The sequence below is a fragment of the Anabrus simplex genome, chromosome 2 (assembly GCF_040414725.1).
Source record: "Anabrus simplex isolate iqAnaSimp1 chromosome 2, ASM4041472v1, whole genome shotgun sequence".
NCBI classification, from domain to species: Eukaryota; Metazoa; Arthropoda; class Insecta; order Orthoptera; family Tettigoniidae; genus Anabrus; species Anabrus simplex.
In genome coordinates this window covers 379,486,109-379,501,919 of record NC_090266.1, presented here as the reverse complement: position 1 = coordinate 379,501,919, position 15,811 = coordinate 379,486,109, and the positions used below count along the sequence as shown (strand labels likewise).

The following is a 15,811-nucleotide window of genomic DNA, read 5'->3' as shown; positions in this document are numbered from 1 at the left end:
CATTGGAACCGACACATGTATTTCTCGCATTGTCGGAAATTACGAACAATATAAGGAGGAAGGAAATGCTCTGGACTATCTTCGGGGATTAGGCCACAATATGGTAGGAAATTTACAATAAAATAACAAGAAATTTACTACATGATTAATAAATAATTGTGTTAATTAATTCAATAAGAATTCCATTTCAAATTTTAAATTGTTACCACTCGTGACAAGTTTACATCTGTAACGAAAAGGAATGAGTTACGAATTAAGGGGGACCAATTATAATGATGGCGAAAGAATTGTGACGAATTCCCCTAAACCCCTTGAGCACTTGCAGTTATCGCAAAGAAGTAAATCCGTGTAAGTGTTACGCAATACCAAAAAGAACAGCATCGTTTGCCTATTACGTCATGTTTGCTTACTGGTAGAGTAGGACGATGGTAAACAAAGACAACCTTCACAAAAGAGCTGGACAAACGACGTTCTTGGTTCGCCTCTCGGGACAAATCATGATGACCTCGCCTCACGCCACTACTTTCCAGCGGCAGCTCGGTGTCTATTAGCGACTTATAGGATTTACTACCTCTACTACAGCCAGAGTTGCCAAATCGGCTACTGCACTCTACACGAAGAAAGGGTAAATACTACAGATAGTGAGGAAGAAAGTGGTTTGGCAGCCTCTCAAAAAACAAACAAGGATCACTTAGAACTCGTTAACTCAGCAGGATGCAGGGTGTGATTGACTACTGGCTTCCAGCTCGCTTCTAGGAACTGAAGCCGTCATGTTTTCTCCCCAACTATAACCGGCTGGTGATTCCTGTTCATTACAAGAATAGAAAGAGGATCTATGAGTAGAGGAAGTGTCATGAGTAAAATAATAATAATAATAATAATAATAATAATAATAATAATAATAATAATAATAATAATAATAATAATAATAATAATAAAACTTACCTCACAAACCAAGGTCCAGGTTGACATGAATTCAATAACGCCGATCCTTGAAATTATTTTGCACGGTTTCTCAAATTGAAGTTTTAGCAAATGCAAGGATGGTACTTTTCTCAAGGCTACAGCGTTGTACCTCCGTACCCTAGCCATAGTAAATTCGGTTTACATACATTAGCCCAGACATCACAAGAAGGCAGGTTATTAGGAGAAATTCATGCATGCAGTAAAGTAATGGCCCTGTTGACCAACTTTCTCAAACCCGTAAGTGAAACTCTAAAACAGAACCCCCTCCCACTCACTAGCATACCATCCAAGACGACTGCTACCCAGCCAGATTGTCACCAGATACTGTGGAGCAAATGGTTAGCGTAACGATATCTTCAGTCTATTTCTTGGCTTTCTTGTCCAGGCCCGCTGCCTCTCGTATTACATAGCTCTTCAGTTGGTCTCACAAGGCTGAGTGAACTCACTTCCAGTTCTCAGCCCAGAATTAAAATCGCTGAACTGGTCGGGAATCGAAATCAACCGAGCCCTCCAGACACACTACACCTAAACCACAGGGCTGGCACTAAACCCTAATAACAATTACTAAATAATAATAATAATAATAATAATAATAATAATAATAATAATAATAATAATAATAATAATAATGCAGAATTTTTAGCAAAAATTCAATAAAGATAAAATTGAAATAGCATATGGGACAATTACACAGGTATATATTTTAAATACCTTGAATAAATAATTCTTGCTTCAGGATTAGACAGTTTGGCCAATACAGAAAGGGCCTCAAAACTTCAGAGGGCATTTAGACTGACATGGGATCACTACAATAAACGAGTAATGACACGTAATGTTGAATTAAAAAATTACAAAACAATTATTCTACCGGAATCTCTATATGCATCAGAAACCTTAACTCTAGGAGGTCATTCTAAACTTGCAGATATTGAAAAACAGAAACGTAAAATACTTAGGAAAATGTTCGGCCCCACACAAGAAAATGGAATTTGGATCAAAAGGCGAACTTCAGACCTCTATAGTCACACAGCTGTACGGAGAAGACGTTTGAAATGTTGGACACATTTTAGGATGAATAATAATGGACTCACAAGAAGATTATTCAATGTAATAAATTCCCAAAACAGGAGAATAAATTGGTTAGAGGAAACGAGAGGGAACCTGAATGAATTGAACATCGGGGAAGACGTCATGAGAAATCGCGAATTATTCAGGACCTCAGTAAATAAACACACATTTATGGTGAAAGCTAGCAGCAGGGCTGATACAAAGTGGTCAGAAGAACATAAGTGGCAACATAGTGAGTTCTTGAAGAGATTTTGGAAGAATAGGAAGGCGAAAGTCATCAAGCCATTGAAGAAGTTTTAACGCGCTCTATGAATGGGCATAACAAAACAATAATAATAATAATAATAATAATAATAATAATAATAATAATAATAATAATAATAATAATAATAATAATAATAATAATAATAATAATAATAATAATAATAATAACGCTTTTACGTCCCACAAACTACGTTTTACGGTTTTCGGAGACCCCGAGGGGCCGAAATTTTGCCCCACATGCGTTCTTTAACGTGCCCGTAAATCTATCGACACGAGGCTGAAGTATTTGAGTCACCAAACTATGCCAGGATCGAACCCGCCATGTTGGACTCAGAAGGCGAGCACTCTACCGTCTCAGACACTCACCTCGGCTTAACGACAAGTAGGAGGTCTACTATTTCTTATTGAACGCATAGATGACATGTTCATTTACAAAAATTTAGATATCATTTGAACTTCACAACCTTCATTTAATTATTTATTTACTTATTTACGTATTTATATAATTAACTTATTTGAGTGTGGTTGATGACCTAGATGTTAGGCGTTTGAGTTTGTGTCACAAATGAAAGCCGAAACAGACTCACGAGCCTTCAAGAAACTCATTTCACTAATTGAGCCATTAAACACTATTTGCCATCAAATCCGATAATAACTTAACTTTAACTGGCCTCTATCTCTTCATTCTTCCCACTCGGTGCCCGCCATCCATATGTCTGCTTCATAGTATATCTTCATACAGTTTTTCATTACGTCCAACACTTTATTCAGTCGTTTAAATTTTCACTCTTAGGTACACCGTAGATAAAAATATTTTTCCTCCTGGCCTCCTGGGTGACTTCTTGCCACTTTACATGCCATAACTCTTCCCCCAAACCCTTTACTTTGGCTTTCAGTATTTCTAATTCAGCAGTAATCTGCACAAACTTCTCTATTAATCTTATTCTCAGCTCCTCTTCAACACACTCGTATATCTCTTTTATTTCGTTATATTATTCCCGGATAAAGTCTCTATTTTGATAGTTTATCCATCTGACAAGCCTCTCTGCATATTTCTTTGATCTTCTCCATGTCTTCCCAACCAAATGATGCCACTGGTCCTATTACGAGTAGTACTGCTGCTGCCATCACATACCTGCAATTCGGATTGTTACCAGTTACTCTTCACACTTACCGGACGCTCACGCTTCGCACGTTCGTACCTTTATACTATGGCTTCCCGATACTGTTGAGCAGCAGTCCCCATATTCCTCGCTCAGCACGTAGGCTCACTAATGGCTCATAGGAGTCGATTTGCTTGGGTGAGTCCTACTCTCAAGCTCAAGCAGGTGTAGAGTTTTGAAAACCATTCAGGTTCAATACACGCCTCTATACAGTAGGACCCCGCTTAACCTAACCTCGCTTAACCGAAACCCGGCTTAACCGAAATGCTCTGGCAAAATTCTATTTTAGCAGATAAAGTGGATGGTTTGGCCGCCGCCTCCGCCTCCGGCTCCCAGGGGCCTCTTCCGCCTCCGCCTCCCGGGGGCCCTTCCCAGGGGCCCGCTCCTCCTCCTCCTCCTCCTCCCGGGAGGCCTTCCCAGGGGCCCGCTCCTCCTCTCGCGGGAAATCTGAATTGGTAAACAAAGTCACGTGCTTTTTGACAGCTATCATCGACAACAACGCATCGCTAACCTCAGTGCTGCCATCTTAACAGGCCTAAACCTCAATGTTACCAACTTAACCTCACTAGCGCGAGATTTGAATCGGTAAACAAATCCAAGGTGCTTTTTTGACAGCCACGTGCTTTTTGACAGCTATCATCGACAACAACGCATCGCTAACCTCAGCGCTACCATCTTGACGGGCCTAAACTTCAATGCTACCAACTTAACCTTACTAGCGCGAGATTTGAATCGGTAAACAAAGCAACGTGCTTTTTTGACAGCTGTCATCCGCCATCTTTAATCAACTGAGCACCGTGCTGCCCTCTTTAGCTACATATCTTTGAAATGTGGTGGCGGATAATTTGAAAAATGCTTTTTGACAGCAGCCATCTTTAATCGACAGAGCACCGTGCTGCACTCTTTTAGCTACATACCTTTGAAATGTGGTGGCAGGCAATTCCACGTGACAGCAGCCATCTTTAATCAAGAGAGCACCGTGCTGCCCTCTTTAGCTACATACCCTTGACATGTGGTGGCGGCAATTTGAAAAATTCCACGTGCTCTTGTTTGGAAACAAACTCACGTACTTTCATCCGCCATCTTGCATCACAAACCTCAGTGCAGCACTCTTTAGCTACATACCTTTGAAATGTGGTGGCGGCAATTTGAAAAATTCCACGTGCTCTTGTTTGGAAACAAACCCACGTGCTTTTTTGACAGCTGTCATCCGCCATCTTTAATCAACAGAGCACCGTGCCGCCCTCTTTAACTACATACCTTTAACATGTGGTGGCGGCAATTTGAAATTGTATCCAGCAGCCATCTTTAATCAACAGAGCACCGTGCTGCTATCTTTATCGTAGTAGCGAGAAAACAGCAGCCATCTTTAATCTACAGGGCACCGTGCTGCCCTCTTTAGCAACATACCTTTGAGGAGGGCAATTTGAAAAATTATATTTGACAAGCTGCCATCTTTAATCAAGAGAGCATCATGCTGCCCTCTTTACCTACTTGCCTTTGAAATGTGGTGGCGGACAATTTTAAAAAAATTCTACGTGCTTTTTTGACAGCAGCCATCTTTATTCAACAGAGTACCGTGCTGCTATCTTTACGGCTACTACATCGCTAATTAGCACTTAGACGCTACTACACAAGATAGCGGTGGCTGTTATAGCCTCTGTCACGTGGAATTGCCTGCCACCACATTTCAAAGGTATGTAGCTAAAGAGTGCAGCACGGTGCTCTGTCGATTAAAGATGACAGCTGTCAAAAAAGCACGTTGGTTTGTTTCCAAACAAGAGCACGTGGAATTTTTCAAATTTCCGCCACCACATTTCAAAGGTATGTAGCTAAAGAGTGCTGCACTGAGGTTTGTGATGCAAGATGGCGGATGAAAGCACGTGAGTTTGTTTCCAAATAAGAGCACGTGGAATTTTTCAAATTGCCGCCACCACATGTCAAAGGTATGTAGCTAAAGAGGGCAGCACGGTGCTCTCTTGATTAAAGATGGCTGCTGTCACGTGGAATTGCCTGCCACCACATTTCAAAGGTATGTAGCTAAAGAGTGCAGCACGGTGCTCTGTCGATTAAAAATGGCTGCTGTCAAAAAGCATTTTTCAAATTATCCGCCACCACATTCCAAAGATATGTAGCTAAAGAGGGCAGCACGGTGCTCAGTGGATTAAAGATGGCGGATGACAGCTGTCAAAAAAGCACGTGGCTTTGTTTACCGATTCAAATTTCCCGCGGGAGGAGGAGCGGGCCCCTGGGAAGGCCTCCCGGGGGAGGAGGAGCGGGCCCCTGAGTCATCAGTCCCTAGACCAGTTTGATGCAGCTCTCCATGCTACCCTATCCTGTGCTAACCTTCTCATTTCTATGTAACTACTACAGCCTACATCTGCTCGAATCTGCTTGTCATATTCATACCTTGGTCTAGTCCTACCGTTCTTACCACCTATACTTCTCTAAAAAACAACTGAGGGTGTCTTCAGATGTATTCTATCGTTCTGTCTCTTCTTCTCTTCAAATTTAGCAAAATCGATCTTCTCTCGCCGGTTCGATTCAGTATCTCTTTATTCGTGATTCGATCTATCCATCTCACATTCAGCATACTTCTGTAAGAGCGCATTTCAAAAGCTTCTATTGTCTTTCTTTCTGAACGAGTTATCGTTCATGTTTCACTTCCATGCAATGCCACGCTCCAGAAGAAAGTCTTTAAAAAATCTTTCTAATTACTATGTCAATGTTCGAAGTAAACATACTTCTTTTTTTTAAAGAAGGCTTTCCTAGCTTTTGGTAGTCTGCATTTTATATCCTCCTTCTGCCATCGTTCGTTATTTTACTACCCAAGTAACAGTATTCATCTACTTCCCTTAGGATTTCAATTCCTAATCTAGTATTTACTACATCACCTGACTTCGTTCGACTGCACTCCATTATTTTGTTTTGTACTTATTTATTTTTATCTCGTACTCCTTCTCCAAGACTCTTTCCATACCATTCAGCAATTTCTCCAGATCATCTGCAGTCTCAGATAAAATAACTATATCATCGGCAAATATCAGGGTTTTGATTTCCTCTTCTTGGATTGTGATTCCCTTTCCACATACCTCTTTGATTTGATTTCCCGCCTGTTCTATATAAACATTAAAGAGGAGGGGGAATAATCTGCAGCCTTGCCTCACTCGTTTCTGGATTGCTGCTTCTTTTTCAAAGTCCTTGATTCTTATCACTGCAGGCTGATTTTTATACAGATTGTACGTAATTCTTCGTTCTCGGTAGGTATCTGATCCCGATCACCTGCAGAATCTCAAATAGCTTGGTCCAATCAACATTATCGAATTCCTTTTCTGCATCGACGAATGTCATGAATGTTGGCTTATCCTTAATTCGATCCTCTTAGATCAGACGTAAAGTCAGGATTGCTTCACGTGTTCCTACATTTCCTCTGAAGCGAAATTTATCTTCTCCCAACTTAGTTTTAACTTGTCTTTCCATTCTTCTGTAAATAATACGTGTTAACATTTTGCAGGCATGAGATACTTAACTAATGGTGCGGCAGTTTTCACACTTGTCAGCATCGCCTTTCTTGAGAATGGGTATAGCAATATTCTACCGAAAATCGGATTACAGTTCTCGTGTATCATACATCTTACTCAATAAATGGAATAACCTTGTCATGCTAATTTCTCGTAAGGCAGTCAGTAATTCAGAGGTAATGTCATCAATTCCAGGTTCCTTGTTCCTATTTAGGTCTCTCAAAGCTCTGTCTACTTATCACACGTAATGTAGACAGTTCAGGAGACCACAATGACCTCAGGTCCTTACAAGCAATAGATACAGTATATTCCAAACATAATTTTGGGGACCAGCCTGTGATTCGGATTTCACGTAAAATTGGAGGTTCCGTGGCTGCTTTCACGTTATCAACGGTCACGTAAACTACAGCCTTCCTTTCTTTTCCTTATAGGGACCCAGTGTGCACCATATGTAGGCCTACATTATTATGTCACTTTTTTGCGTTCCACTAATAACGTTCACGGCTTTTAGAGACGCCAAGGTGCTGAAATGTTGTTCCCCATGAGTTATTTTATGTGCTGGTAAATCTATCTGCACGAGACTGTCGTATAAATACTACCGGACTGAGCCGGGAGCGAGACCGCGAACTTGGGCTCAGAAAGCCAATGCTATACGCCTGAGCCACTCAGGCCCGCACCACATGTGTAGTACGAATCATATCAAATTAGTCCCCAACATCAAATATAGTCTAGCAGATCCAACATTGCTACCAACTGAATAGTTAAGTCGTGAAAATCTGCAAGCATTACCAAAAAAACATGTCGATGTTAGAATCAACAAGAAAAATTCAGTTAACTGAGTACATTATTCCGGGAACTTAAGATATAATCCTAGAAAGAGAGAGAGAAAATCAGAAAACGACAGTCATCCCAGCCAGGGGTTCACTAAGGATCGTCAGACTAATATGTCCGTAAGAACATAATATTTAATTATTTTGAGAAAGAATTAAGTAGAAATAATGAAATATTATATATTAATGTGTAATTTACATGTAACTTAAACAAAGTTTAGGTACGTTGTGGCTATCGATTTTGTGTTAAAGTTACCGTTCAAAGAAGGGAATACAAACGGTGTCTGATTATTGACATTTAAGATTTTGAAAGAGTAGACGATATATTTTTCAAAGTGTAACGGTTCAGATCCCGTTACAAGCATTCATTTTAATATTATTATTATTATTATTATTATTATTATTATTATTATTATTATTATTATTATTATTATTATTATTATTATTATTGTGTCATTATTATTATTACTATTATTGTAACTATTATTATTCATTCAATTCTATAATCTGATTTCGCTATGTATTCATTTATTATCTCTTGCTTTATTGTATTTAATTTATTGTGTGTATATATGTGTGTGTGTGTGTTAGCATTAAAATCATGTAAAGTGAGACTAACTGCCTAATATCAGATATGAATATGCTTTGTGAAACCTTTTGACATTGCATTATATGGTGTAATACTGCTACCGTAACCGTCGAGTCATCGCTCTGTCCTTGTACGCATTTAGCGATAAGATCATATTGATGGAGTCCCCGTATGTGCCTTAGGCTATTTCAACATAATATGAATGAAAGAAAACCATAACGGTATAAGTAGCATTTTGGTCATTCAGAGAAAAAGGCATTTAAACATCTTAACACTCATATAAAGCATGAAATTTGTAGTTATACCACCCATCACTAGAGTTCAGAATATTACCGCTGTCACTTGTATCTCTTTGCTGGTGAAAGGACAGATCCTCCCGGAGTTACATCCTGCACTTAACTCATTTTTTTAAATGTCACATTTGTAGCTGGGTGGGAGTGACATCATATCTACTCTGAGCTCTGACGTAAGTTTTATACCATGTGTCAACTAATGGCTATATATATGGGCTGTATCCTATAGCGGCAGTCATTTGGATGGTGAGGCCTCAGTCGGTCAGATGAACAGGAAGGAGAGTGAGGCCACAGATGGTCAGTGACGTCAGTTGGAGAAGTCAGTTGGATAGGTCAGTTGGTTAGAAGCAGTCGGTTGGAAGAGGAGATGAATGGAGAGACTTGCCATCAAGTCAATTGGAAGGAGACGAATGGGGAACAGTGATATGGATACGTAATTGTCAGTGATCAAATGGATTATATGTTCGGAGTGTGTTTTTGTGTATCTGTTTGGTTGAGTTCTTGTGTCAGTTCGGTGACAGCTGAATAATGAGTCGTCGTAATGCAGACTAACAGTTAACAGGGAATTACTTGTAAATTTGATTGTAAAGTGTAAATATAATTTCAAGCCATACTATATCTCGTTTGTGAAACTAAAAGGATACATCACCAAATTAGGCTTGAGATACCTACAGCTGGTACCAACTCAAAGGAATACTTCGTAATAGCAATCAAAGTGTTGAAGGTACAATTAAGTGAACCAGTGAGGGATAAATTTCTTGTACAACTTTTAAATGTCCAGTCAAGACGATTTCAAATTTAATGCCTAGAGTTTCGGTCAGTTATAATGTCAGAGTTTCTATATTATCTTTTGAATTGTCGCAGTAAATCTCACTCGTTAAAGTCATTTTTTAAGGAATATATTTTGTTTTGTATCAAATAAATTAATTGTTTCATTTCAATAAGTAGATCAGATAACCTCACATTTTAATGGGGAAACCGAACGCCAATCTCGTTTTTCCCAGAACCTATATGTTATTCTGTCATAGTAAGCTTATTACCTCACACCCTAGAGATATTCAAGACTCTCGTTCTATTATCGTTATATCTATTTGCAGCTGGCGCCCATCAACAATTGTATGTGTAAGTAATCAGGCAAGTACTAAGTGTGAGTAGATAGTCCGACGATTGAGCATTTTATTTCATGAATATTTTAATATTGTGTCTTCATTTTAATTCAGTTTAATATTTTTTAAATAACGGAGGAAGTAATCACAAAAGTTAGTTTAAATTCTATCAAGAATTCCAAAGTTTTTCAGGTATGGCTCCTTTAGCTCCAAACGTAATGCCAACTTACTCACAATGACTGATGTTATATTTATAACCTAAATAGTGGTAATATGGTTCATAAATACTTTTCTTCTCCCTGTCCACCTCTTGTTCACTGATCGCAACTCGAATTGTGGGGTCTATTACAAGATCAGTATTTTCTTTCCGGTTAAGAACCATAATATTCTCACGCCTAGTAGAGCCATCTGTTATTAAATATATTTATCCCTGCATACCACAATTAGTTTCACATTATTCTAAGAGCCTTAGAATCTTAAGCTAGTTTAACATATTAATCAATTACTCCGACATGGGGGCCGATGACCTAGATGTCAGGCCCCTCTAAACAACAAGCATCATCAGATCACTCCGAAATGAACCAGTAGTGACTTTCATGACACAACAATATGAACGTTGATAATGGTAACATTTCTTCCTTAGGGACCAATGTTAGGTGACACCACCTACACAACAATATGAACGTTGATAATGGTAACATTTCTTCCTTAGGGACAAATGTTAGGTGACACCACCTACACAACAATATGAACGTTTATAATGGTAACATTTCTTCCTTAGGGACCAATGTTAGGTGACACCAACTACACAGCAATATGAACGTTGATAATGGTAACATTTCTTCCTTAGGGACCAATGTTAGGTGACACCACCTACACAAAAATATGAACGTTGATAATGGTAACATTTCTTCCTTAGGGACCAATGTTAGGTGACACCACCTACACAACAATATGAACATTGATAATGGTAACATTTCTTCCTTAGGGACCAATGTTAGGTGACACCACCTACACAACAACATGAACATTGATAATGGTAACATTTCTTCCTTAGGGACCAATGTTAGGTGACCACCTACACAGCAATATGAACATTGATAATGGTAACATTTCTTCCTTAGGGACCAATGTTAGGTGACACCACCTACACAACAACATGAACATTGATAATGGTAACATTTCTTCCTTAAGGACCAATGTTAGGTGACACCACCTACACAAAAATATGAACGTTGATAATGGTAACATTTCTTCCTTAGGGACCAATGTTAGGTGACACCACCTACACAACAATATGAACATTGATAATGGTAACATTTCTTCCTTAGGGACCAATGTTAGGTGACACCACCTACACAACAACATGAACATTGATAATGGTAACATTTCTTCCTTAGGGACCAATGTTAGGTGACCACCTACACAGCAATATGAACATTGATAATGGTAACATTTCTTCCTTAGGGACCAATGTTAGGTGACACCACCTACACAACAATATGAACGTTGATAATGGTAACATTTCTTCCTTAGGGACCAATGTTAGGTGACACTACCCACACAACAATTTGAACGTTGATAATGGTAACATTTCTTCCTTAGAGACCAATGTTAGGTGACACCAACCACACAGCAATATGAACGTTGATAATGGTAACATTTCTCCCTTAGGGACCAATGTTAGGTGACACCAACTACACAGCAATATGAACGTTGATAATGGTAACATTTCTTCCTTAGGGACCAAAGTTAGGTGACACCAACTACACAGCAATATGAACGTTGATAATGGTAACATTTCTTCCTTAGGGACCAATGTTAGGTGACACCACCTACACAACAATATGAACGTTGATAATGGTAACATTTCTTCCTTAGGGACAAATGTTAGGTGACACCACCTACACAACAATATGAACGTTGATAATGGTAACATTTCTTCCTTAGGGACCAATGTTAGGTGACACCACTTACACAACAATATGAACGTTGATAATGGTAACATTTCTTCCTTAGGGACCAATGTTAGGTGACACCACCTACACAACAATTTGTTCACAATTTGCTTTATGTCGCACTGACAAAGATTTGTCTTGTGGTGACGATGGGATAGGAAAGGGCTAGGAGTGGGAAGGAAACGACTGTAGTCTTAATTAGGATAAGCCCTGGCATGTACCTGGTGTGGAAAGCAATCTTCAGGGCTGCCGACTGTGGGGTTCGAACCCACTATCTTCCGAATGCAAGCTGATAGCTAAGTTGACCAAACCGAGCTGCCACTTGCTCGGTACCAACTATACAACAGTGTTATTTTACGAACATTTCCTCATAAACTACCGATACTAAAGATTTCCTATTTCGTCAAGTAGGCCTACGTCATTTTCTATACTTTAGCAGAAAACAATTTTTAAATTTATATCACTCTAACTCTTATACTTTTAAAATTTACGCTCTTTTAATATTAGAAATGTTATTTATAAATACATCGTCAAAATATGTAAATTATAACCCAAAGTAAGGCGATATGGCAACCATTTGAAGGATGACCGACGGGAGGATACGAACCCACCCTCCTCACGAGTGCCGCAAAGCACTGAGCTAACCCGTTAGAGAGACAACCCCTAGCCCACTTCTGCACTAACTTAGAAATTTCTTGCACTCTTCTTCTGCACTTTAATCTATTCTCTTTTTTTTTTCCCTTTCAAAATAGATTTTCACCGCTGTTATTGTCCGGCTCCATGGCTAAATGGTTAGCGTGCTGGCCTTTGGTCACAGGAGTCCCGAGTTCGATTCCCGGCAGGGTCGGGAATTTTAACCTTAATTGGTTAATTTCGCCGGCACGGGGGCTTGGTGTATGTGTCGTCTTCATCACCATTTCATCCTCATCATGACGCGCAGATCGCCTACGGGTGTCAAATAAAAAGACCTGCACCTGGCGAGCCGAACATGTCCTCGGACACTTCCGGCACTAAAAGCCATACGCCATTTCATTACCGCTGTTATTTCCATGTGTTAAACCAAGTGTGATAACCCAAATGTAATAACAGCAATGCCCACGTTGTTGGATTTAAACTATACTTAAATGCACTCAGACATAAAATAAGATATAGCCAAAAATTAAAAGGAAAAAATGTATGGTACACGTTGTTAAAGAATTAAAAATAAAAATCTAGTATTATTGACATTCCTAACTCTACCACGTAAACTTTAACTTCATTATATCTTTACAGGGAATTCTTTACGAAAAGAGTGACTAATTTACTTACACAAAATTGTGAATACCGAAGATGCAATGCCTTGATTGGATAAAACGTACGTACCTGCGAACAACGCCAGTGATGAACGCATGACCGGCTACTTAGACGATGCCAGGACGAAGTGAGGAAGTCCAATGAACCAGCGGAGCATTTATACCTAGAGTATATATGACAAGACTGGAACTTCGTCAAGGTTGCGCGTGTGCTCAGGGTCAAGAACTACCACACAATAAGGTCAAGACAACGACTTACCGGTCTGAGTAGCCCTGAGCAGGGAGATTATATTTGTCCATCGTAACCTCTTTGAAGTTATTCTCGAAGACGTCACGTAAAATTCCTATAATTTTGTTCTTTTCCTCAATTACGAGAAATCGTTATTTTAAGATATTTACCTATCCTAATTAAGTTGACAGGTAATGTGTTGAACAAGGCAGGAGGGTCTTCATGTTTTAAATAATTCTAAATTGCTGCCTTTGTTGCGTATATTGATTCAAATTGGCAGAACCTGATAGCTCAGTGTCATCTTCACTAGCTACCCAGCATTGCATATAGGATATTAGAAAAGGTATGTTGTCCGCTTCTGTGGTGTAGTGGTTAGTGTGATTAGCTGCCACCCCTGGAGGCCCGGGTTCGATTCCCGGCTCTGCCACGAAATTTGAAAAGTGGTACGAGGGCTGGAACGGGGTACACTCAGCCTCGGAAGGTGAACTGAGTAGAGGTGGGTTCGATTCCCACCTCAGCCATCCTGGAAGTGGTTTTCCGTGGTTTCCCACTTCTCCTCCAGGCAAATGTCGGGATGATACCTAACTTAATGCCACGGCCGCTTCCTTCCCTCTTCCTTGTCTATCCCTTTCAATCTTCCCATACCCCCGCAAGGCCCCTGTTCAGCACAGCAGGTGAGGCCGTCTGGGCGAGGTACTGGTCATCCTCCCCAGTTGTATCCCCCGGCCCAGAGTGTGAAGCTCCAGGACACTGCCCTTGAGGCGGTAGAGGTAGAATCCCTCGCTGAGTCCGTGGGAAAACCGACCCTGGAGGGTAAACAGTTAAAGAAGAAGAAGAGGTATGTTACATCCATAAGGTTCGTTTTCCACGATCAATGAAACTACATTCGGGAGATGATGGGTTCGAACCTCACCATCGGTAATACTGAAAATTGTTTTTCATTAAAGTACTGCCCCAGCGTTTACCTGGTGTGGTAGGGTCGAATTAAACCCAGTTTAATGGCCGGATACCTTTCGTGATGCCAACTGTACGTCACGGGATGTTTCCACTATTGCATGTTTCTGCGGTGGTTGGTGTGTCATGCGTTGCACGTAAATTAGCATGTGTATTAAGCCGAAAAAACAGCCAGCCCCTGAGCTAGGGTAATTAACCACACGAGGCTAAAGTGCCCGGGCGGTAACCGAACCTAGGTTTTTCTAATCCGAAGGCCACCACAAGGAGCCGGTCAACTTTAACATGTACACTTATTTTTTGCTACACATACTATACGCATCGAGGTCTCGCAGATTCGAACGTTTGTGTATTATGAATATTGCAGCAAAATTCAGGTGTATTTTAACTTCATTTGAGAATAAGAACAAAAATGTATGCTAGAAAATTATCAACAATTTGAAATATTAGTTTTTTAACGCCAACTCCGTGGTAACGAGCGAGCCTGCCTCTTATGCGGGGGTCGCGGGTTCGATTCCCAGGATTTTTACATGGATTTGAGGACTGGTTCGAGGTTCACTAAGCCTACGTGAGAACAATTGAGGAGCTAGCTGACGGTGAGATAGAGGCGCTGGCCTACAAAGCCAAGAATAACGTCCAGGTGAATTCGTGGCCCTGACCACGCATCACCCCGTAATCAGCAGGCTTTCGAGTTGAGCAGCCGTCGTTTGTAAGTCAAGGCCCATCAGAGCTGTGGCAATCAAGGATTCGTTTTGTTTTATCACAATTTTTAAGGCGTGCACAATCTGCAGTATTTAACAAAAGCATTGCAAAGAAAATCTTTTACAAAGCGATGTAATGAAAATGTTATTCGTTCATTCTATTGCGCCATGAGGTAACCATTAATAATGCCATTGGTTTTACGTCCCTCTAACTACTTTTCTTTGTTTTCGGAATCGCCAAGGTGCCGATATTTTGTCCCAAATGAATTCTTTTACATCGGGGTAAATCTACAGAATCGAAGATGCCGTATTAGAGCACCTTCAAACACCACTGGACTGAATCAGGATCGAACCCATAATCCTGGGCTCCAGGGGTCAGCGCTATAAGTCTGAGCCTCTCAATCCGGCGAGATAAACCTTAATGAGAAACATAATTTCAAAATATGGTTATTACTGCGCGAAACCTTTTTAGGTACATTCAACACACAAAATAACTTTCGTGGCTAGTGATTGTGTGCTCGGCTAACTGAGCATGTGGGCACGCTGACGGCATAATGCGCCACACAACATTGCTAATGAAGCTTTCTTGATGTGGTTGCTGGAGAGTAGAGCAGACTCCAGCGTGAATGTGCCGGTTCAAGGACTATCCCAGACCTCTCTCAGCGCCACGGAAAACCTGTGTTATGATCGTGACTCATTAAAGAGCACGAGAGAAACACTAATAATACAGTTATTTGCTTTACGTCCCACTAACTACGTGTACGGTTTTCGGAGACGCCAAGGTGCCGAAATGTAGTCCCGCAGGAGCTCTTTTACGTGCCAGTAAATCTACCGACACGAGGCTGATGTATTTGAGCACCTTCAAATACCACCGGACTGA

At 40.3% G+C, this 15,811-nt stretch overlaps 1 protein-coding gene across 2 annotated transcripts in view; it reads right to left on the bottom strand.

Annotated features, from left to right (window-relative positions):
• The window catches only part of LOC136864152 (agrin), an 83,353-nt gene extending 70,095 nt beyond the window's left edge, over positions 1 to 13,258 (bottom strand). Inside the window, exon 1 of one of the 2 annotated variants that reach the window (XM_067140799.2) lies at positions 13,121 to 13,258. In XM_067140799.2, the coding sequence (XP_066996900.2) occupies positions 13,121 to 13,148 (28 nt within the window). In that variant the 5' untranslated portion in view covers positions 13,149 to 13,258. The remainder of the gene's footprint in view (positions 1 to 13,120) is intronic. The other variant, XM_067140800.2, reaches the window with a different exon arrangement.
• Positions 13,259 to 15,811: the final 2,553 nt, after the last annotated feature.